Below are 26,178 nucleotides of genomic sequence, written 5' to 3'. Positions count from 1 at the left end.
TGTTTGGATGGTTGTTACGTATTATTTCATAACGTATAGTATTGTATTGTATCGTACCGTATTATATTAATGAATACAGTATTTGGATAGATTGTATCATTCTTCGTCGTTACATAATATCACACCTCTTTAATTTGAATGATAAACTTACAAGAAAAGTAGGGTACGGGGTAAAGCTACTCAGAAAAGATAAGGTAAAAGATGAAATATAATTATTAAATAATAAATAAAGAAAAAATGAGAAAAAAATATTAAGGTAACGACTCGATCACACCAAGTCGGTCGTTACATAAAATGGCTCTTTTCATCGTAGTTAACGATGAATTTAAATGATACGATACAATATAATTTAAGTAACAATCATAAAAAAAACATTTTATTTAAACTAACAATAGTCTTGCAAATCTGTCAGGTTCACCACTGGATTCAGATGAGTCAAGAGGGACGAGGTTGACTAAACTAAACACTAGTCTTGCAAATCTGTCATATCGCACAAAGAAAGCCAAATTTTAGTTAATAAGTTTTGCGTGTAGAAGAAACCAAATCATCATCTCCACAAATATTGGACATAAAATTTTATAAAAAAGACTAGCTAGTAAATATTCCTTGGTTCACTACCTCGAAGAAGAATAGTCTTTTACACGTACCAAACATCATTTCAAGTTAGCCGTTCTAGCTACGCCAAGACAGTTTGTATTGTAGTATTTAATCAAAATTATTAGCTTACGAGTTTCTCTTTAGCAAACGTGGATTTGTAGCAACACCAATTCGGATCATCGTGTCACGCCCCGGGAGGGTACCCTAGGCGTGGCCGGCACTCAGAAACCATCTCTGGCTTCCGAGAGAACCACTTGATCTCATTACTCATTTGTTCATCAGCGGAAGACTTAAGAATACTAATGTGGGCTTGTCATCATCAATATTAAAAGAAAAAAAATGATAATTCTTAGAAGAAGTAGTTTCTAAGGAGAACTACTCGGATTACATCATCAAACTCTGTCTATGAAGCCTCTAATACTCTTAGATGGTGCCAATGACATGTCCATGGCTACCTCAAAAGAAACATCACACTCAACAATAATAAAAGGATAAGGAGTTCCTTCGAATACAAGAAGGACTCACCAAATAGCCGAAAAGAAATGATCTTCAACGATGCGCCTATTGAGGATCTCTAACACTTGTATCTGCATCATAAAACGATGCAGGTCGAATGACGTCAGTACGTGGAATGTACGAGTATGTAAAATGGCAGGAAGGTAAGGATAGATATCAAGAAACTCCTCTCAAGAAAACTCAGCTCAGAACTCAACATCATCTCAACATCAATATGTAATGCAAGTTTAAAATATAATAATAAAAATAATAGTAATAAGCAATGCTTACTCAGTTGGGAGTTTCTCTAACCGACAACCATCACTTATGAGCTAGCGATGATACAACGAAGCGATGTCGTTGCCACATCCATCTAATACCTTGCCAGGGTAAAGGACATCATCATCTTGGATCCACTCATCAAAGTCCTCTTTTTGGGACTTAAGAGGCATAGCCTCCATCCTACGCTGGCTACGTAGTTCTGGGGTTTGAGTCAATTAAACTCTTACCCAACTCGGTGCTCAATACTACTCCCAAAATATGTGCTCATATTAAACTCATCATCTAGTCTCTTTGGACTTTAATTTAAATCATCAAACTCATCTTATTACCTCTTCATCAATTATTATACTTCGAAAACATCATTTACATCTCATCAAAACATCTTGCTCAAAACATCATTTGCTCAAATTCATTCAAACTCAACTCTTTTGCTCTTTCAAAACTCAATAAAATACATATATAGTATTAATTCATATAACTTTCTTTTTATCAATGAAAATAATAAAAAAGCCAACATCTTTACTCAAAATATGTATAAAAATATTCATGAACATCAAATCAATTAGGATTCATGGGAAAGTAGCCATGAACAATAATTCCAATAATATGAGAGATAACAATAATAATAATAATATTAATGCATAAATATATCTAACTCAATAGGAGAAGAATTATTTCATTTAGAATTCACGATTTGGATAAAACTCAACTATAACTCAATTATAATGAATTTAAATATTGGGCGCATGGACGAACTCAATCCGATGCTATGAAAGCCTTACATACCTTAAATCGGAAGATTTACTTCGAATTGGAACACTCTTGGACCCCTAGCCTTTTCTTCTCGCTGAAGCATTTTGTGTACTACCCGGAGTATAAGAATAACCGGAGTAGTATTTTTATACTACTAAAACTAAAACTATATTTGAGAAGAAGTATATAGAGAGAAGAAATGCTTAAGAAAGCTTGATGAATAAAATGAGGAAATAAGGTGGGTATTTATAGGTGTGGAGGAGGGATCTAACCATAAATAAACATAATCATAAAGGATGATCTTGAAAATTCAATGGAGAATTTTGATGTCATGGATGATGTCAAATGGTTCTAGATCTTTCTATGGTAGGTGAGATGAAATCTCTTTTAACGGAATATCCGTTTTCGAAGCTGCGTTTGAATAAGATAAATTTCTTATTATAATTTAGTGTCTTCATAAGAATTGTAGATATAGAAGTCTAGTTTCAGTTAGTTCAAGAATCATCCGATTTGGAGCATTCTACATCGAGATATGAATTTTATTCTACAAACACTCCATTCCGTCACAGCACTATGTCTTGCAAAGATCAATTTATTTGATCTACTTAAACTCCGAATATTAAGATGTGTTCTTCATGAAAGTTGTAGGTAATGATGTTGTGGTTACTCAGAAATTTGAATCACCTAATTTGGATCATTCTACATCGAGATATGAATTTTATTCTACAAATACTCCATTCCATCACAGCACTATGTCTTGCAAAGATCAATTTATTTGATCTACTTAAAATCCGAATCTTAAGATATGTTCTTCATGAAAGTTGTAGGTAATGATGTTGTGGTAATTCAGAAATTTGAATCACCTAATTTGGACCATCTTATGAAAAGTTATGCCCAAATTACTTTAGGCATGAGAGAACATAATCAAAATACTTTTAGAACATGATCAAAATACTTTAGAACATGATCAAAATACTTTAGAACATGATCAAAATCTTTAGTCATGAGAGAACATAATATAATCAAAATACTTTAGTCATGAGAGAAATAATTATGATCAAAATACTTTAGACATGAGAGATCATAATATAATCAAAATACTTTAGTCATTAGAGAATATAATTATGATCAAAATACTTTAGTAATGAGAGATCATAATATGATAAAAATATTTTTAGGCATGAGAGATCATAATATAATCAAAATACTTTAGTAATGAGAGAAATAATTATGATCAAAATACTTTAGGCATGAGAGATCATAATATAATCAAAATACTTTAAAACATTTTTATGTCTTCATATAAGGACCTTTCATTAATCAAAAAAAATATTAATGCATTTAAGAGCTAACATAAACTAACATAAGATAGGTGATTAAACTTCAAATATTTAATAATCTATGAAATTAGAATCATGATATGAAAATCCATAAAGTTTCATGCTTGAATTAAATAGTTTTTTGATAATTTATTTGGACTTCATGAATGAAAGGATCCATGAATCAATAACATTTTAAGGGGTGTTACACATCGCCCATCAAAAAATTTCACAAAGTGATAAAGATATCCTCTACAAGATACATACTTTACTTTCTTTCAGATGAGAAAGTATTTTTTAAAATCAAACTAGCAAAAAAGTAATTAATACAATAGAAAACTATACAAAAAGGGAGGGAGGGGGGTGGATGGGGAAAAATAATATTTTGAAGTAATTTTGATAATATAATAAGGTATTTAGATAAAACACATATTACTATCCACAAATTTCAAATGAAGCGATGTGAACAATTGAATTAAAATTTAAAAATTCAAAAACTTCACGAGTAAACAAAAAAAATATATCTATTTTATATTAATAAGAAGAACACTTGATAATCATCATATCATATTATTATCATCATCATTATATATATACTACCTTAAAAGCATGAACTCTCTAACCTTAAAGTTGAATTACCATTTTGCTCTTACATTAAATTAAAATATCAAAAAATATTTAATTAATTAAATACTAATAGTAGATGAATGTCTTGTATTGAATTGGTCAATAAATTTAATATAGAAATATTAATAAATGATAATTAGGTGACGGATGTGTTTTTGAATGGATGATGATAACAAATAAAACTAAAAGTTTATTGATGAATGTTAAACAATGGCAACAGATGTGAGTATTGATAAATACTAATCATTTCTATTTCATTATTCTTTAACATTTATCCTTTTGTTTCTTATAACTTACATTTATCCTTTTGTGTCTTATAACTTCCATATAATAATGGCAACGAATGTGAGTATTGACAAATGATAACCATTTATACTTTATTATTTCTTGATATTTATTTTTACTCCTACGTTAAATCAAAATGTTATTAAACATATAATTAATTAAAAATTAAATAGTAAGAATATCATATTATATCAAATACTAAAAATGGCCACATAGCTACAATTAATTTACAACACTATATTACCGAAAAAAATATAGCTACAACACTATCATATGCACTGATATTTTTCTCTTCTTCATTTATTTATTATTTTTCTCTAATATACATAAACGAAAGAAAAAGCATTAATGCAGTAGACTTGAATACAATAAATTTAGAATAACCTATGCATTAATAAGAAAAACAATTGAAGAGTCACACATGAATAAATTCAATCAATCTAAAAATTCGAGAAAGTGAAGAGAAACAATTACTCCTTCCATTCCTATTTACTTGTCAAATATTTCCTAATTTGATTTTCTTTTGTACTTGTTATTTTTGACAAATCAAGGAAGGACAATTTTTTCTTCCTATTATACCCTCAATTTATTAGTATTGAGTTAATGTATTTGAAAAGTGTAGTGAGTAAATATATTTATTACTCTAACAATAAATAGAGGTAAAATGGTAAACTCACTATACCAATTATTATTTTCTTAATAAGCATACCAAATCAAAATTTGACAACTAAAAAAGAACGGAGGGAGTATTGAAACAGTTGCTTTATATATTCATCATCACTATAATTGAGAATTAAGTATAGCTAGGAAGTAGGCAATATGGAAGGAATAACGTCACCAAGTTAAACGGTTAACGAGCTAGGAACTCATATTTAGTATTTTCTTCATTCTCTTGTCCCTGTGAGGAGGTGTGAGAGGTTGGCCATGGATGGTTTTAGAAGAGATAGGGTAGGCCGAAGAAATATTGGGGAGAGGTGATTAACAGGACATGGCGCAGCTACAGCTTATCAAGGACATGACCTTAGATAGGAGGGTGTGGAGGACCTATATTAGGGTAGAAAGCTAGTACATTGTCACGACCTAAAAACTGAGGTCATGATGGCACACATCTCAAAACCCAATCTGATGTGTAACCCTAAAAATAAAATTCATACAAGACTTCCAAAGAGGAAAGTGATTCCACGATTTAAATAAAAAGAAAAAAAAACAATGAAGAAATTATCCCAAAACCTGGTGTCATAAGTATAAAGAGCATCTAATACAAGGTTCGAATCTGAAGATACAACATAAGTCTCTGAATGATACAAAAGACTGAAAAATAAAGATAGACTAGTGACGATCCGAATTCTGGGACCTCACCACTAATCTGAGAATTACACAATCCGCTAGAATATTAACTGCCACGTGGGGTACCCCGACTAGTATCTGCATCAAAAAGGGACACAGAAGTAGGGGTGAGTACAATTCACATGTACTCAGTAGGTTTTAGCTGACTGAGTATAAGGAATTAATCAAACCTATGAAATAAACTAAGGAACGCTTCCACCTGCATATAGAAAAGTCCCACTTCGGCATCGGTGCCGCCAGTTTATATATATAGTGGCACGAATAAAGTATAATAACAACTCATAATCACAATTAATCAAATAATTCAAGCAGCACAAATGTCAATGCAATGCAATGCAATATGATGATGCAATGATGTGGTGGTACGGTGGAATCAAGACTGTCGCACAGCCTGTCGTATACACCTGCCGAGCTGTGCTACCAAGCAGGACCCATGGGGGTCTCGCAGACCATATACCTCAATCACAATATCTCATTATCCTTGCCACCTCCTCGTGGTCAAGGGATCACAATGCATCCACTACCCTGCCGGAAAACTACCTCGGTCAGGGACTCAAGATACAAAGGTTGGGATCACAATGCATCCACTACCCTACCGGAAAACTGCCTCGGTCAGGGACTCAAGATACAAAGGTTTAAAGGTGTTTCATTTTCTTTCTCAAAAAGAATTTCCATATTTCTCAACTTCCCATGTTTCATGATGTGATGAATGAGGATGAATGCATCAAAACACATATGCATGGAAGTAATAATCAACTCACATGTGGTATAATGTTCAAAGTTCTCAAAACTTAACCTACACATGATATTCACCCTCAATAAATAGTAACGGGAAGAACACACTTTCATTTAAATATTCACCCCTTTCTCAACAATATTTCAATACTCAAGTATGCTCAAAAACCCCAACTCAATCTCTCAGGCGGCATCACAAGTCAAATAATATACTCAAGCCTCTCTCTTAGGCAAATCATAATTCACATGCTCTCAAAGCAAATAAGATAACAAATAAGGCCCCCACACGGGCTATGTAATACAAATAAACCCCGTCACGGCAACACATTAATAAATAAGCCTCCACACGGACATCATAATATATATAACATTCTCAACTCATACTACAACCCCATCCCAAAGTCTATAACATATGAATGATTAATTACCCCATCTCAATCTCAAAGAAAGATAGCCAAACCTACCTCAATTGCCGAAACCGCACTCGAATACCTCCACCGGACAAGTAACTCTCGAATTCGGCGCTCGTAATGACAACCCACTATCAACAATGAAACATACACGTCACAAGGAGTCCAATGACACCCATATTGATAGGTTTCGGAACCGGGGGTAAAATGGTCCAAAAATTAACTATTTTCGAAAAGGGTCAAATCTGTAAATTTATTGAACAATCCCATTCTATTGGTAATAAGGAACTCATGGTTGAAAAACCCATAAAAATAGAGCTCAAAACGAGTTGGAAATCACAATTTTCCTTAAATTCGGATTAGGGAAGAAACAAGGATTTTTGGGGTTTGAAACTAAAATTTAAGAGTTAAAATCGTCAAAAACTTAATGAAAAAGGAAGGTTTTAGGTCAAAAATCACTTACCCAACACTTTGCCTCGAAAATCTCTTCTCAAATCACCTCAAGGAGTTCAAGAACTCAAACAAATGTTGAAAAATATTGAAATGAGAAGAAAGGGGCATTTTCTGCCCAAAAAGTTACTGTTCACGCGTGTTACTGTTCACGCATGTTACTGTTCACGCGTGTTTTGTACAAATTTACGAAAATCACCCTCAAGGTCATTACATACATAGTCTCGTTATTCTTCTGTATTAGTAGGCGCATTAGCGTACTATAATTTCTTGTGCTCTGATTTCTGTTATTATCTATTACTTTCTGTTTTGTCACGCCCCGAAAGGGTACCCTAGACGTGCCCGGCACTCGAAGACCATTGCTGGTCCCCAAGCGAACCACTTGATCCAATCACACATCCATTCATTCAATCAATCAGCGGAAGGCTTAAAATAAAGAAATAATTAGGTGGACAATCCCACTCAACAATCTAACTCAAGAAAGAAATCTCATGGGCCAACAAATCAATCTCCAATCTATGTCATTATTAGTGGACCAGATTTCGAATCAAGTTGGACTGTATGTAGGATGCATTATACGAGAACTATCTAAATTCGAGGTAGTTACATAGGAGTTGATGGGAACTGTGTAAAGATCTGATAATTCATCCTGATCATTCTCTTCGTATCCATGCTGATTAGACCAAGAGACTCTAGTTATCTTTCTCAGACCTTCAAGTTCAATAGCCACTTCCTTCATTGTAGGCCTTGTTATGACGGAAGGATGCAAACCCAAAAACAGAGAAAATAAATAACACCAAATTTAACGTGGAAAAACCTTTTAAATTGAAGGTAACAACTACGTGATCTTCAAAATCCGAATTGCTCCACTATAACAATAAGAGGGTTACAAATATTCTCCTAAATGGCTACACAACAATTACCAAGTAAGGAGAAGTAATAGCTATAACAACAAAAGTAATAGGAAGAAAATCACCCAAAATAGAGCTGCTGTTCGGGACCTAAAATGGGATGTTTCTGACCTCCAAATCCGATCTCCACCGATCAAATCAAACACTAAGATGTTAGGAACACTCAGTAAAAATTTCAGCCCGATCCAACGCTTAATGAATCAGAAAAAGTAATTTGAAGGTTGCTGATCGGAGAGGCAAAACTCTTGCGGAAAACACTCTTTTCTTCTCTCTTCTCTCTTGTTGAAAGCTCTCTCAAAAACCTCTCTTATGTGCCTAATGTCTCTCAAAGACAATACCAATGAGCAATTACCTAATTTTCTCAAGTCATCCTATTTATAGAGTGGTATTTTTTTCTAAAGTCAAAACCAACTCCAATTAGGATTATAATTACAATTCTTTTCCAAATAGAATTGGAAACCAAATTAGGAGAATTATTCCAATCCTTTTCCAAATAGAATTGGAAACCAAATTAGGAGAATTATTCAAATCCTTTTACAAATAGGATTAGGCCATGGGCCTTTGGCTGGAACATGGGTCATAGCCCAACAAACTCCCCCTCCAACCAAGGGGCCAAATGGGCTTCAAGTGGAGGAACTCTTGACAGGCTTCATGCCTGCCGCTGTTCTACAAAACTCCTGTTTTTTTGCAATTACCACTTTAGTAAGCATATCTGAAGGATTTTCATGAGTGTGTATCTTCTCAACCTCAAATAATTTCTCTTCCACGGCCATTCTAATCCAATGATACTTTCTACTAATATGCTTGGACTTACAATGAAAGGTGGAGTGCTTGGTGAGATAAATAGCACTCTGATTATCACAGAATAAGACGAACCTTGACTGTTCAAAGTCAAGATCTTTCATAAATTCCTTTATCCAAAGTAATTCTTTGGCACCTTCAGTGATAGCAATGTATTCGACTTCTGTGGTGGATAGAGCTATGCACTTCTGTAGTCTAGATTGCCAGGAAATAGCTCCCCCTGCAAAAGTGATCAAATAACCAGAAGTGGATTTTGAATTGTCAAGATTGTCTCCCAAATCAGAGTCTGTGTAACATACAAGTTCAGGCTTGCCACTACCAAAGCACAACTCCATATTTGAAGTGCCCTTCAAATATCTTAGTATCCATTTCACTGCATTCCAGTGTTCTTTTCCAGGATTAGAAAGAAATCTGCTAACAGTACCAACAACATGTGCAATATCTGGTCTAGTGCAAACCATAACATACATCAGACTACCAACTGCAGAAGAGTATGAAATACATGACATCTCCTTCTTCTCTTCATTAGTAGATGGACTCTGGATCGTACTCAACTTAAAATGTTTAGCAAGAGGAGTACTAACCACTTTTGCTTCTGTCATATTGAATCTCTTGAGTACCTTCTCAATGTACTGCTTTTGGGATAATGATAACTCCTTCTTCTTTCTGTCTCGATGAATTTGTATGCCTAAAATTTTCTTTGCTGGCCCCAAGTCCTTCATTGCAAATGATTTGCTCAACTCCTTCTTAAGGAATACAATTCTAGATTTATTTTTGCCAACAATCAACATATCATCCACATAAAGTAGTAAGATAATAAAATCATTATCAGAGAACTTTTGAAAGAATACACAATGATCTGAAGAAGTTTTCTTGTATCCTTGATTTTCGATGACAGATTCAAACTTTAAGTACCACTGCCTTGGAGCTTGTTTTAAGTCGTACAAGCTCTTTCTTAATTTGCAGACATAGTTTTCTTTTCCTTTAACCACGAAACCTTTAGGCTGCTCCATGTAAATTTCTTCTTCTAAATCACCATGAAGAAAAGTGTTGACACCCAATTTTGACCATCCATAACTACTTTTCGAATTGCTATCTAAAAAAAAAATAGGCATTTTTCAAAATTATTTCTTTATTAATTAAATAAGTTTACATTTAGTTTAATAAATAGATCGTATATTTTGATATTCATAATTTATAATATTTTGCTATTTATTAATATTACTACTATTATTCTTATTATTTTAATACGTTTAAATATTCTTACGTATCTGTTTAGTATATATGTGTATATTTTGTTTACATAAAAAATATTTCTTAGCTAAGTTTATTTTATAATTTACGTATTCATATTAACATGCATATATTATATATCTATTTTAATACGTCTTGTATACATGTGCATATAAATTTATTACTTAATTAAATTTATTATATATTTAGTTAACTATATTTTAGTATGTATTATATACATACGTACGTCATATATATATATATATACACATATCTGCGTAGCATATACATAAGTAGTTGCTTTATATATAAATACGGCTACTTGAATAAATTTATGTTTTTTTTACTTATTCAATATATATATTATGATTATTAATTAATTAGCAATCTATTCAATTTTTCTCCATATGATTTAAAGCATAGTCATTTTATTCAATTCATTTTAATTTTAATCTATACTATATAACCATTTTAAATCTTGAATCCATCTTTCAATCACAACCATCCATTTCACCTTTATCAATATCAAGATTTAATCCCAACCGCTCATCTCAATTAATGAACGGCTAGGATTACAACTACACTATCAAAATACCCAAACCCTAACCTAAACCAAATTGTTTTTAGTTTTGCTTCCTTTTGGTCATCTTCTCCAAGGAGAAGAAGACATAGCCGCCGCCACACCTTCACCCCTCTCGCCGAAAAAACCATAACCAAACGACCCTCCAACTGCAAGAACGAGCAGCAGCTCGACAACAACATCAGCGCCGCCAGCAGCAGCAGCTCGCCACCAGCAGCGCCGACAACAAGCTGCAAACCAGCCGCCGCTAACAGCTTCACGGACAGCAGCTCCTCAATGACGCAGCAACCTCCTTCTCCGACGACGCGCAGCGACGGTGAGTTGCAACAATAAACAACAACACGCAGCAGTCGAAACAGGTCTTAATGGATCCATTTTGGTACGTTTTTATTTTGATTCTTATTACTATGTATATTGTTCATGTTCTTTTTTATGATTTATTGTGCATATGTTGGGTTGATTATATTTTGCATTTGATGTTCTTGATAAGTTTCGAAGATTTAGATCTTCCCACATTAGACTCCGTTTACAGATATTTATTTTCAAAACAAATATTGGGCTGATTGTCTATTTCACATGATTTGTTAAACTTGATATCCAAAGTTGTTTGTTCGTTCCTAATCAATTAAGATTACAAAGCATACTTATGTTGCTCTTATTCTTGTTCTTGTTTTTGTTCTTGTTCATGTTCTTACATTTTAATTATGCACAAAAATGTAGATTGTTTTTAGATGATTATTTTTTAGCCGATTAAAATTATTAGACATGTTTGTGTTGTTTCTGTCCATGTTTATATTCTTATATTTGATGATGGACAAGTATAGTTGATGATTTTTTATGGTAAGGTTGTCATCATTTGCCATTGTTTAAATGCATATTCGTTAATTTGGAGGTCAATTTAATAGCTTGATGATTTGCTTTCTGAATTTTGGAAGAATGTTTAATGTTTTACTGATTGTGACATAATTTATTAATTGAAATAATTATAGTAATTAATATTTTTTTTTAAGATTTGCTAAATGCTATGATCATTTTTTGTATTTTATCATAATTAATTTTGTTCCTTCATGATTTGAGATAAAGTAGTACCCCACTACTTTAAATAAAGTTATTCCTTTTTAACTTTTTTAAAGCATCTTTTAAATAAAGTTAGTCCTTTTTAACTTTTTAAAAGCATCTTTTAAAAGATTTTAGAGACAAATCTTGAAAAGCAGTTTATTTTTGTCTAACTTAGTGGAAAATTTTGAATTAAAGGGATTTGGCCAGTTGTCTCTCTTGAGGGAGATGGTCTTTTACCCGTCTATATAAAGGCAGAGATTACACACACAGAAGGGAGACCGGAGTAAGGAGAAAGCTAAGAAAGAAAGAAAATATTTTTACTTGATAGAAAAATCTCAAACGAAAAAAAAAGGAGTGAGTTTCTTGCATACTTTAACATCACTTCTAGTATTTAACATTGGGTTTTCAGATTCCTATTTACTTATTCCTCTAACCAAAGTACCCAGGTTAGTTACAACTTTCTTTATATGTTTGGTTTATTGTTTTACCTTGTTTGTTTGTCTTGTTGAGATATAATTATCATTACGATGTGTCCCTTGTTATTCGTATACTACTTTGTATCTTCTTCATAGTTTAGCAGGATTGGAACTTCCAAGTTTGAGACGAGAAGAATTCGCTTGGGTCGGAGAAGCTACTACATTTTACATCTTTGTCTATTCATATTATTTTTATTTATTTATTTACTTTTGTCTAAAAATGTAATAATTTGTATATATTACATAATGAAATTACTTGGGGAACTATTTAAGAGGGGGAGGGTTTATGTGCTACATGTTTTACTATCCGTATCTACTTTTTAGATTTGTTGATAAAATAGTTGTTTATCTATCTCACCTTAAGCATGTTAGGCTAATTAATTAACCATCAACATGCGTGTCAAAGTATTTAAATTTGGGTTTTTAAATATCCGTAGTCATTTCAATATGTTTGTATGTATCTAATTTTGACTTCTTGGAACATCTTCGTATTGTAGATTTAATAAGTTGCATTTGTCTTTGTGATTTTTAAATTGTCATAATGTTATAAAATGCTTATTCAAGAATTAAATTTGTATTATAACTTGTCTTTTTAGATATCATATCTGTAGGTGTCTATTGATTAATTTTCAGCATGTAAACTTGCATAGCTACATGTCCATTTTAACGATAAAATATTACTTTTATCATGCCTATAGAAACTTATAAACCCCAGCAAGTCAAATATTTGATATCATATTCAAAGACCCCATTTAATATTTTTAGCATGTTATCCGGTAATAATAAATGTTTTTATGATGTTATTTTAATGTAGAAAATCATGCCTACAAAATCTAACAAGTCTTGATCCAATTATTCTATTTAGAAATCGTGCCTATAGGATTCTATAAATATTTCTCATTATGTCAAATGCTTAAATATTATAGACCCTTGTCAATTTATTTTTAGCATGCAAATTAAGTCGATATCATGTCTATGGGCCTTTATGAGTATTTCTTTCCATAATGTTATAGTTAAAAATCATGTCTATAGGATTCTAATATATATTTATTACATTATTATATTTTTGACACCACGCCTGCAATTTTAATTAATTTTATGCATATTATGTTACATAGAAATCATGAATATAGTATTTATTTAATAATTTCCAACCTTTTAAGTTCATGAGTGGAAATCATATCTGTAGGATTTAGTAATTATCTTGTCATACTATTTTATATTAAATTCATATATACCTTAATAAATTTTCAGCATATCATTTCATTTATGAATCATGCCTACAGTATATTTTATAAATTTTTAGCATGTAATAAAGTATAAATCTTGTTTCTATAATTTCATTAAGATCTTTAATTAATAAATTAAAATGGTCAACAATGTCTTTCTCTTATCACAACTAGGCTATAATTAAGATTGCTCTTATATGTTTAATTAATTAAACTTTGTTTCTACGACCTTTTGGCTTGGCGTTCACACACACGCTTAATACTTGCTTTAACCCTCACTATTTATCTGTGTTTTCAAGCATGCTAGTTAATTAATATAGAGGCTTATTTGAGATTTTATGTGCTAAGTGACGTCTTATTTGTTTTTGTTTGACGATGTGTCTAATTAAGAAACTTATATTTTCTTTAGTCTAACACCTGTCCTAATAGTACGTCCAATGCCTCTTGGATATTAAGTTGGGACGCTAGACACCTTCTAAGACGCTAGTTTTTAATATTTCTTTTAGATCGCTTTAGGATTGAATTAACAAACAAATCTAGGAGGGGTAGGGGTAGATAGGCCCTTCGGAAATGATGGAGATCGACCCGAGCAAAAAACGACAAAATACTATATTTTTGTCTTCCGATTAATAAGTCGGCGCTGATCCGAAGAACATGAGTACATAAATATTTCTACACTATTTTAAATACTTTTGTTTGTATATTATTTGGGGTAGTTTATTTATTATTTCGTTTGCCTTTTGCTATTATTTAATTAATTGATAATATTTATTTATCCTGTGTTAGTTCTAATATTAATTGTTTAATTTAACTTAATTAAATCCCCTAAAGAGATACCATTTTTGTTTTCATCATTTTTCCTTTATTTAATCGTTTTACTAAGTCAAACATTCTTATAAACTATCTTAAATATTTTAAAATTTATATTTTTCTCAGAATTGTTTAATACTTTAATTATTGTTAAAATACATTTTCCCAAAGTTAGTCAAATAATTTTCAAATCGTTGGACAACCGCATGTTAGTGGCTATTTTAAGTGCTAAAACCTTCTTAAAATAGTAATATGAACCTCGTACCTTTTTCTCTGAATTTTTAAGACTTAAATTTGTTAGGGTCTTTTAAATTAAGTTTTCTTAATTTCTTTAAAAAATTAAGTGGCGACTCTTTTTACTAAAATTGATTTTTTCTTATAAAGATAAAATTAATTTTAAACCACGCCCATTTTTCGACATAACAGAAATGGCGACTCTGCTGGGGATTAATTAGGTTCTAACCATTAGATTTGATTGCTTGTTTGACTAACTATTTGGGTTTGTAATAATTAGTAATTCTTCTTTTCCTTAATTGTGCAATTATGTGTTTAGTTTATATATTAAATTCTTATTTGCATTTCATAGCATTTTTCCTATTTAATGTATAGTATATTAAAGAACGATTTTGCGGTATCGCAGTCGGGCTTTTTTATACTTAACCCTTTTTCGAAACGATCGACAATTTATTGATACGTTATGCGTCCAATGATTGTCGTAAGTTTCAGCCTGAGTTGTCCGCTTGGGTTACCAGTCTTGCAAAAGCCACTCTTAGTCAACCTAGCGTAGAGCAAAGCCGAATCCCTAATTTAGTGCATTGGCCTAAGACAACCCAATACCCAAGGCGTATTGGGCCCATTAGAAGCCCACCTTGTGTCTATTTGGCCTATTGGTCAATAAAAGACAATCATGCCTATGTGTTTAATTGAAGGATGTATATGTCATTTTAAGCAAATCAATTATCTAATAGGGGTGGGGTAATTCATTTTCTTTTGTAGGATGGACCCGATAGGCGAACCTTTGAGAATACGAATGGTGACTATACCTCATCCTTACCTCCGAGTGTGGTGGAAATTCATGAACAACGAAGATAAGAAAAAGGTTCGAAGTCACATAGGCCACATCCCGTCAATTATGGAAATAGAAGCTTGGCCTCATTTAGTTGGAACAATGGTAAAGTTTTGGGATAGTGACAACATGGTGTTTAGATTCGGGGAAGTAGAAATGACCCCAACTATCGAGGAAGTCCTTGCTAGCTACGAGAGTATAGGCATGTGTAACAAACGAAAGCATAAGCCTGACAATGACCTCCTTATTCCTAAGATATGGGATTTTGACAAGATAAAAGAAAAACTTTCACTTGTCAAAGCTAAATGGATGGATAGGCTTTCCGGACCAAACATCCCTCTTCAAAAACTTTACACTCGATTTGGACGAGCGAGGGCTTTCGAAAAGTATCATGATGAATTCATCTCAGAGGAAAAATGGAAGGAAACACGTCCTCTTGCGTTTGCGGTATGCCTACTTGGGACAATGGTGTTTCCCCAAGGACCAAACTATACTATCCATCCAAGTGTAGTAATGGTCACTCACGCCATCTTCAATGGGGTAAACTACGGGTCCTCAATCAAGTACTACACTTTGGCGCCCATGATTCTTGCAGACATTTATCGAGCGTTGGATAAGTGTAAAGATGGTGGACGGTTCTTTCAGGGATGTAATTTGATACTTCAATGGTGGATGATGAGACACTTACTCAAAGCTGATGCTCCGGAACATCCAGACCCTTTGAGATGATCAGATGAACTTGGAGGTCACAGTTGGTGGTTATATTGCAATCATTTTCATAGAACGGGAGGTCAAAAATTCTGGTATCCAAGGCTTCAGGGATTAAGAGAAGAAAATGTGCAATGGTCAATCGAGAGTATGGTGCTGCCAGAGAAAATAACAATTTGAGGGGAAAAGGTCCCTTACTTAATATTAGCCGGATTAAGAGGAACCCGACCATATGCCCCCGCTCGAGTCCTTAGACAACTAGGAGGAAAACAGGAACTTCCACAAACCACGAGTATGAGAAAGTTTGTAACAGACCACGAAAATGGCCAAGTCTCTTTCGCTGAACTGATACTTAGAACATGGAAAACTCGAAGGGTGTTGAGTGAGTCATTGCCAAATAGATTTCAACTTGAGTGTTCTGCGGAGTACAGGGAATGGATAAAGAGTAACCTTATCAAAACCGTCGAATTAGGACCAAATGTCCCCTATCACGTTCGACTCTATCAGCTCCAAGAGAAGTATGAAAAAAATGAATTAGATCATCAACGCCAACAGTTAGATGACGCCAAAGTCATAGCCCAGCTAAAGCAAGAGTTACAAAGAGTAAGACAATGCATGTCTGAGTTAGATGATGGCATGGAGCAACAGATCCAGTCCATAGAAAGGTTCAAGCAACAAGAAGGAGCTCAGCTAGCTAGCGATCATCTATGGGCAAACAGATATGCCATATGGGAAGAGGTCAACATAGCCAAGAAAAACAAATCTAGTGAAGGATCAGAAGGAGTGTAAATTTCACTATCATCCCCTGCGTGGGATTGCTTTTATTTGTAATTGGTTTTGTTGTTTCCATTCTGAACTTCTGTACCTATTTTGGGACTATCATCCCCTGCGTGGGATTGCTTTTATTTGTAATTAGTTTTGTTGTTTCCATTCTGAACTTCTGCACCTGTTTTGGGATACGTTAAACATGTTGAATGTTTTTACTTTGGGGATAATGAATTTGCTTAAGAAGACATATACATCCTTCAAATCGCTAGGCCTACCCTTGGCACAAAAGGGTCACACATCTGTTTAGGAAGCGCAATAACTGTTTATGCATCTTAGGTGTTTATCTGCTTCATTATATTTTTGCATCACGTGCTATGAACAAAGACTAACATATTTATTTTTGAGTTGTTTTTCTTTCTCCAGGTATCTAGAATTGATCTGTGTTGATAAACTGGCTGAGCACCCTTATTTTACCAAGTCAAAGGCTTCCAAAGATTCCTTCCCCGATCAAAATTCGTTGGTACGGAAAAGGAAAATGACTGGTAATAATGACAGCACTAGTTTGACGGATATTGTTGTGACGGACCCTATCATCGCGGAACAAAATGAGCTAATTGCACAGTTGGTGCAACAAATCGCCGAGATGAGAGTTGAGATACAGAAAAATCGAGAGTTGTCAAAATTGGCTATCGCCGCCAACACGCCGGTTTCAGGTGAAGGAAGGCCTCCATTCCATTTCCCTTCTCCAAATTCAAGTACGGAACACGTTCAAAATCCATCTTTAAACCCCGCTCAAAATACCTTCATTGTTGACCTCACTGCCTCAAATCCCTATCATGCCTCCACTTCCCACCAAGCGCCACCTCATCCTCAAAATACCAACCCTCCAAACTTTCCCCCTCCACAAAATACCAATCCCCAAAGCTTTCCTCCCCCACAAAACACCAACCCTCAAGCATGTCCTCCACCACAAAACCAAAATGTTAACAATCCACAGACCTTTCCCCATCAACAAAATCAGTATACTAACCGCCAAACATTCCCCCAAAATTATCAAGTCCCTCAAAATACGCCAAATCCTCCCATTATCCCTCCCCTACCTCAAAAGACAGCTTTCCAAATTCCAATCCCAAATGAGCCCTATACCAACGGTTCCGAACTTGATCACTATGAAGAACAAGAAAGGGAGTGGAGGACCAAAGAAGAAGTAACCAAGCAAAGCATAAAAGAGGAAATTATAAAAGCTATGAAAGAATTTCACTATACCCCGGATGCGGTTGGTTTGAATTATGAAGATTTGTGTATCCATCCAGATCTGGACCTTCCTGAAGGGTTTAAAGTACCTAAATTTGATACTTTTGGTGGAACCGGAAATCCTTTGGCTCATTTGAGAGCATACTGTGACCAACTAGTAGGAGTTGGTAAGAATGAAGCCTTGCTAATGCGGCTCTTTAGCCGAAGTTTGAGTGGAGAGGCCTTGGAATGGTTCAGCGCTCAAGAAATAAAACAATGGTCTAATTGGAACGCTTTGGCCAGAGATTTTATCGAGAGATTCGCATATAATGTGGAAATCGTTCCTGATCAATATTCTTTGGAGAAGATCAAACAGAAATCCACTGAAAGTTATCGTGAGTATGCGTACAGGTGGAGGAAAGAGGCCGCAAGAGTTCGACCTCCCATGTTAGAGAAAGAGATTGTGGAAGTATTTGTGCGCACGCAAGAGCCCGAGTACTATGAAATACTGATGTTGCTCGTTGGAGCAAAATTTGTCGAGATAGTCAAGGTAGGTAAGACTATCGAGGATGGGCTCAAGACCGGAAAGATAGCCCGTGTAGCCTCTTCAATTGGGTCTTCGGGATCATTTAAGAAGAAGCGAGAGGATGTATCTACCATCTCCTATACAACTGAAGGGAAGAAGTTTGCCAACACCAAGCCAGGAAAATCCACACCTTTCAAGACCTATTCACGAGGTCCACCAAATTCACATCAAGTTTACTACACTCAACCGAATTACCAAACCCCAGCTTCCAGTCACCAAACCCCATACCCAAATAACCAAGTCCCATTTAACAGTTATCAAGCTCCACCTTCTAATTACCCAGCTCCATATTACCAAAACACCCCGCTAAACTACCGAACTCCACAACCAAGTTATCAAACCCAACTGTACCCAAGATTCCAAACTCCTGCACCTTCCCACCAAAATCGTCCGAGTTATCGCCATGTGCCACTACCCCCGCAAAATAATTACAACCTTTCCCAACCCAATTTTGAAAATAGGCCTGCCAGAAATTTTACTCCTCTGGTGGAGAGTCGGACTAAGTTGTTCGAAAGATTGAGAGACGCAGGCATTATTCACCCCATTGCACCTAAACTGGCTGATACAAGCTCTAGATTCTATAGAGCTGACAAAACATGTGCGTATCATTCCAACAGTGTCGGACATGATACTGAAACTTGTGTCAATTTGAAACACAAAATTCAGGATTTGATTGATCGTGAGGTCGTTACTCTCTAAACCGCCGCCCCTAATGTCAATAGTAATCCTTTGCCGAATCATGGAGGGGTTAATATTCACATGATTGAGATGGAAGAAGATTGGTGTGTAACAAAGGCCATAGTCCCAACACATACTAACAGACTTGAAATGGCTGTGGCTTCACTGAAGATAAAGAAGAAATCGAATTTTGTGATTTTGACACCTCCAAAGGTTGTTGCTTTGGTGTCGAAAGAAATTCCTAACCAAAAGAAGTTCGTGATCGAGACTGCAGCAACTCAGGGAATGACGCGGTCTGGTAGATGCTACACCCTAGAAGAATTGGCTCAAGGATGGAATAAGAGAGATCAACAAAAGAGACCAATTAGTGAAGCTGAGGCTGAAGAGTTTTGGCGGAAAATGCAGCCGAAAGAATATTCCATAGTGAAGCATCTGGAGAAAGTACCTGCCCAAATCTCAGTGTGGGCATTGTTGATGAGCTCACAACAGCACAGACATGCTTTGATGAAAGCTTTGGATGACACCTATGTACCTGTGGGCACAGATGGAGATAATCTGGCCGCTATGGTGAGTCGAGTTATTCAAGGACACCGCATCAGTTTTAACAATGAAGAGTTACCGTTCGAAGGTGTGATGCATAACAAAGCTCTTCATATCACTGTTGTGTGTCGAGAAAAGATCATGAATCGTGTATTGATCGATGATGGATCGGGTCTTAATATTTGTCCTTTGTCGACTCTCAAACAATTGAACTTTGATTTAGGCAAAGTCCGACAGAATCAAGTCAATGTAAGGGCTTTCGATGGGGGTCAAAGAAATACATTAGGTGCTGTGAATTTGGATATTCAGGTAGGGCCTGTTGATTTCATTATAGAGTGCCAGGTGATGGACATCACTACCAGCTACAACCTACTGTTAGGAAGGCCATGGATCCACATGGCTGGAGCCGTTCCCTCTACTCTCCACCAAATGATAAAGTTTGTAAAGAATGACCGGGAGGTGGTTGTTTATGGTGAGGGGAGGCATTCAAACAGTTGCACATCAATTATCGATGATATTACCAGAGGTACTGATTTCTATACGGTTGAGCTAGTGAATGCCACTGACGATGATTCGGCCCCACAACCTCTTATGCCGTCTGTTTATAAAATGATAGCCACTGTCATGCTCCAAAATGGTTTTGAGCCAGGTTTTGGATTGGGGAAGCACTTCCAAGGCATCATTGAGCCCATTCAGATTCCCGATAAAGGGTTAAAGCATGGTTTGGGATATGACCCTACAGAAGACGACGAGGCAGATGTGACAAATAGGAAGATTGATTGGGTACTCGCTAGGCCAATACCTCACTTGTATATTTCATTTCTAGTGCGAGAATGTGTCAATGATGGCGATCTTGGGGAAGGAATTTGGGATCCTTTTGAAGAAATTGATGCAATCCTAGAGGAAGAAACGGGGACATCAAGCGTTCGTCATGCTGAGTCAAGGGAGCAACTGTCTAATTGGACGTCTGCACCGCTCTTAGTCCCTCACTCATCTTGGTAGATAAAGACATATTATCTACTCATTTTTAAATCAATGGTAGTCCGAAGGAGGCCCGAGACCCACCCTTATTTTGTTTCTATTTTATTATGCTTTAAGTTACCTTTATGATATTTGAAAAAAGGCAAATTGACCCACGGTCATGGCCAAAATTTGTATCTATTTTGGTAAATGAAGGCCTTCTTTATTATGAATTTTACTTGTTATTTGTTTATCGGTCTATATTTTACTTATCTGACTTTGTTTGCTTTTGATTTCAGTAAAAATAACTTAAAACCTGCCAATGTCATGTCATGTCACAAGCTAAATGAACAAAATGAGATAGATGGTGATAAGTTTGAGGATTATAATGAAGAGGCTACCATACCTGAACACCTCACCGAGGGTTTGAAACAATTTGAGGATCAGTACAAGCCAAATCAAGAGGAAACTGAGGTTGTGAATTTGGGAGATGACGAGTGTACCAAGGAAACCAGAATCAGTGTCCATTTAACAAAAGCTCAGAGGAAAGAACTTACCAGTTTGCTTGGAGAGTATATCGACATATTTGCTTGGTCTTATGATGATGTGTCAGGTTTGAGTGTAGACATCGTGTCTCATAAATTGCCGATAAATCCGGATTGCAGTCCAGTAAAACAAAAGACTCGAAAATTCAAGCCAGATTTAAGTTTGAAGATCAAAGAGGAGGTTACCAAGCAAATTCAATTTGGAGTTGTGGAAGTGACAAAATATCCGACTTGGTTAGCCAACATTGTTCCAGTCCCTAAGAAGGATGGCAAGATCAGAATTTGTGTTGATTATAGAGATCTGAACAAAGCTAGCCCTAAAGACAACTTTCCATTGCCAAATATCCACATTCTCATTGATAATTGTGCCAAGCATGAGATGCAGTCATTTGTGGATTGCTACGCAGGTTATCACCAGATTCTAATGGATGAAGAAGATGCAGAAAAGACAGCCTTCATCACACCATGGGGTGTGTATCACTATCGAGTAATGCCATTTGGTCTTAAAAATGCTGGGGCTACTTACATGAGAGCCATGACAACCATCTTTCATGATATGATTCACAAAGAAATTGAAGTATATGTGGATGATGTCATTATCAAATCCCGCGAGAGTGAAGGTCATTTGACTCACTTGAAAAAATTCTTTGATCGTTTGCGCAAATACAACCTGAAATTAAATCCCGCTAAATGTGCTTTTGGAGTGCCAGCTGGCAAGTTATTGGGGTTTATAGTCAGTAGAAGGGGTATCGAGCTTGATCCCTCTAAAATCAAATCGATTCAAGAATTACCTCCACCAAAGACTAAAAAGGAAGTGATGAGTTTCTTGGGAAGATTGAACTACATCAGTCAATTTATAGCTCAATCCACATTGATTTGTGAGCCTATCTTTAAGCTACTGAAAAAAGATGCATTGACAAAATGGACTGAAGAATGTCAGACAGCTTTCGAGGCTATCAAAAGTTACTTGTCTAATCCACCGGTGCTGGTTCCTCCGAGGGAAGGAGTTCCATTGTTGCTATATCTGTCTGTCTCGGATAATGCATTTGGATGCATGCTAGGCCAGCATGATGAGACGGGGAAGAAGGAACGATCAATCTACTACTTAAGCAAGAAGTTTACTCCATACGAGGCTCGTTACACTCTTTTGGAGAAAACTTGTTGTGCTTTAACCTGGATTGCTCAAAAGTTAAGACATTACTTGTCTTCATACACTACATATCTCATTTCCAAGATGGATCCTTTGAAGTATATTTTTCAGAAAGCGATGCCCATTGGGAAATTGGCAAAATGGCAGATGTTGTTGAGTGAGTTTGATATTGTGTATGTGACCCAAAAGGCGATAAAAGCACAAGCCTTAGCGGATCATCTCGCAGAAAATCCAGTAGACGAAAAGTATGAACCACTCAAAACTTATTTTCCCGATGAAGAGGTACTGTTTGTAGGAGAAAATATCTCCGAAGCATACCCTGGTTGGAGAGTATTTCTTGATGGAGCGGTGAATCATGAAGGAAGTGGAATTGGAGCAGTCCTAATATCGGAATCTGGCCAACATTACCCTATGGCAGCCAAACTTCGATTTTGTTGCACGAACAACATGGCTGAGTATAAAGCATGCATCATGGGTCTAAAGATGGCGGTCGATAAAGACATTCAAGAGTTGTTGGTAATAGGAGATTCAGATTTGCTGATTCACCAAGCTCAAGGAGAGTGGGCTGTGAAAAATTCGAAGATTGCACCATACGTGAAGTTAGTGCAAAGGTTGTGTAAAAGATTTCGCAAGATCGAGTTTAGGCATACCCCAAGGTTGCAGAACGAATTTGCTGACGCTCTTGCTACTATCTCCTCAATGATCAAACATCCAGATACAAGTTACATTGATCCTGTGGAGATATACTTGAAAGAACAACCAGCTCACTGTTTGCATGTCGAAGCAGAACCAGATGGGAAACCTTGGTATTTTGATGTAAAGAGGTATCTGGAAACTGGAACTTATCCAGACAATGCGATTTTCAATCAGAAGAAAGCAATACGTCAGATGGCTAACAATTTCTTTCCAAGTGGAGAAATCCTTTATAGGAGAACTCCAGATATGGGTCTTCTCAGATGTGTCGATGCTGTTGAAGCCACGAAGCTTCTCGAACAGATTCACGCGGGAGTTTGTGGAACTCACATGAATGGGCTTACCTTGGCGAAAAAGATCCTTCGAGCCGGCTATTTTTGGATGACTATGGAGCATGATTGTTGTAAGTATGTGCAAAAATGTCATCAATGTCAAGTGCATGGTGATTTGATTCGAGTACCTCCTCACGAACTTAATGCTATGAGTTCTCCTTGGCCATTTGTGGCTTGGGGCATGGATGTCATTGGTCCAATAGAGCCATCCGCCTCTAATGGACATAGGTTCATTTTAGTTGCTATTGATTACTTCACCAAGTGGGTGGAAGCAGCCTCGTATAAATCGGTCACGAAGAAGGTAGTAGCAGAATTCGTCTGTAATAATTTGGTATGTAGATTTGGGATACCGAATTCCATCATTACCGATAATGGAGCAAATCTCAATAGTCATTTGATGAAAGAGATATGTGAGCAATTCAAGATTAATCATCGAAACTCAACTGCATATCGTCCTCAAATGAATGGAGCCGTAGAAGCTGCCAACAAGAACATCACAAAGATCTTGAGGAAAATGATTGGCAATCACAGAGGTTGGCATGAAATATTGCCATATGCTTTGTTGGGATACCGAACAACTGTCAGAACATCAATTGGAGCAACTCCATACTTGCTAGTGTATGGGACGGAGGCTGTAATCCCCGCCGAAGTGGAAATATCTTCATTGAGAATTATTCAAGAAGCTGAATTGAGCAACGCCGATTGGGTTCGTAATCTAATTGAACATTTGGCCTTGATTGATGAAAAAAGAATGACTGCCGTTTGCCATGGTCAACTGTACCAGCAAAGAATGACTCATGCTTTTAACAAGCGAGTGAGACCAAGAACATTTGAAGTTGGTCAGTTGGTTCTCAAACGCATTTTTCCACATCAAAATGAGTATAAAGGAAAGTTTGCGCCAAATTGGCAAGGACCATACATGGTGCGCCAAGTGTTGTCTGGAGGTGCCTTGATATTATCCGAGATGGATGGACAAGAATGGCCGAAGCCAATCAACTCAGACGCCGTCAAGAGATACTATGTATAAAGGTTCAATATTTTGTAGGTATGTCATTTGCTTGTAATCGTTTCTATGTTTGTTAATTTTAAAATTAGCCCTCCTATCTTAATGAACTACGTCTGACCTGAATTCTCAAGAATGAGATACGTAGGCGGCCTATGTCGGCTTCGGTCACTTTATTATCGAAAATCCCTATTCCTTAGTTATCTCCCGAGAAAGGGGAACTACGTTTGACCTGATTCCTGTCTCAACGGGATACGTAGGCGCCACAACGGTTCGGTCATATCTCCCGTGAGTTCTCTATTTATGATAGAAACTGGGACAGAAATTTTGAGAGGGACTCAAAATTTCAAAGAAAGATCTCTTCATAAGAGAAAACAAGACTGAGGTGCATCAGAAAAGTAACTGGGACAGAATTTTTGATAGGACCTCAAAAATTCTGCAAATCTCTTATTTGTAGTATGATATTTACCAAGACATCTAACTGGGACAGAAATTTTTGAGGATGACCTCAAAAATTTTATCTAATATCATCAGAAGGTTTTACTTAACTTCAAAGTTCAAGGTTGGCTTCGAATGATCCCTGTCATTGTTGGAAGATCAATGTCAACCTCAATTATCTCCAGCACCATCAGAGTTCAAAGTCAATTACAAAACTTTCTAGTTATGTGAGAACTTCGCAGCTTCAACCTTCAAAAATCCTCAACTGTTTGAACAAGCTAGCAAACATGCCCAAGGTTTCGAATCAAGGATGTTCGTTTGAGCTATGCATGACATGACATCTGGCAGTAACCCTTCTCAAATTGCTTTTCAAAAACCCATCTTTATTAAAGCTTTTAATACATCAAATATTTTTTACATAGAAATATTTTGTCTTATATCTACCGAGAAGTGGGGAATCAGAGCAAGCAATCGAAGATAACAAGACAAGGAGAAAACAAATGGAGAATTCAACACAGATCAATTCATTCAAAACTAACAATTTTTCTGTGGATGCAGATTTATAAAAGACCAATGTATCCCTTCTTTCGACAAATACAAAGAAGTTAAAAGAACAAAGAATTTTCAGAATGATGATTTTGTCAACAGGATTCGTCAGACGAAAAGGAGACGGTCAAAAAAATGAACAACAACGCCTCTTTCAGATATCCAGCAAACCATGTGCCAAAATGAATATAAAGTGTTTGAAAATGAGCATGATATTCACACACTAATGTCAAAGTGATCAGGCACTTTGTACATATCTTCGAAACTTCTCCCTAAAGATTTTTACTCAGTCATTAGTTAAAACGACATTGGGTCTATTACTTATTTTCTTTTGAGTATAGGAAAACGCCAAGGAGTTACTTTCAATGCAAGCATCCATAATGACGTCAAATTATATTCTCCATCCTCAAAGACGTCAAATAGGCATGCCTTATAATGCTGTATATGATGATCTAATGCCGTATATGATGATTCATATTTATTATTTGCCAAGAGGGCCATTCATATTTATTATTCGTATTATATTACCGGAG

At 35.6% G+C, this 26,178-nt stretch overlaps 1 protein-coding gene and 1 long non-coding RNA gene across 2 annotated transcripts in view; both read right to left on the bottom strand.

Annotated features, from left to right (window-relative positions):
- Nucleotides 1-892: 892 nt before the first annotated feature.
- On the bottom strand, nt 893-2,248 carry LOC129877555 (uncharacterized). Its single transcript, XR_008763555.1, has 2 exons — nt 2,161-2,248; nt 893-1,184 (listed from the first exon to the last, which is right to left on the bottom strand). It is a non-coding gene; the product is annotated as an uncharacterized LOC129877555 (long non-coding RNA).
- Nucleotides 2,249-7,847: 5,599 nt separating this feature from the next.
- The window catches only part of LOC129875588 (wall-associated receptor kinase 5-like), a 29,136-nt gene continuing 10,805 nt past the window's right edge, over nt 7,848-26,178 (bottom strand). The window contains exon 2 of the mRNA XM_055950885.1: nt 7,848-8,046. Within this exon, the coding sequence (XP_055806860.1) occupies nt 7,848-8,046 (199 nt within the window). The remainder of the gene's footprint in view (nt 8,047-26,178) is intronic.

The sequence above is a fragment of the Solanum dulcamara genome, chromosome 12 (genome assembly GCF_947179165.1).
Source record: "Solanum dulcamara chromosome 12, daSolDulc1.2, whole genome shotgun sequence".
NCBI lineage: Eukaryota > Viridiplantae > Streptophyta > Magnoliopsida > Solanales > Solanaceae > Solanum > Solanum dulcamara.
This window is presented reverse-complemented; position numbering and strand designations above follow the sequence as displayed.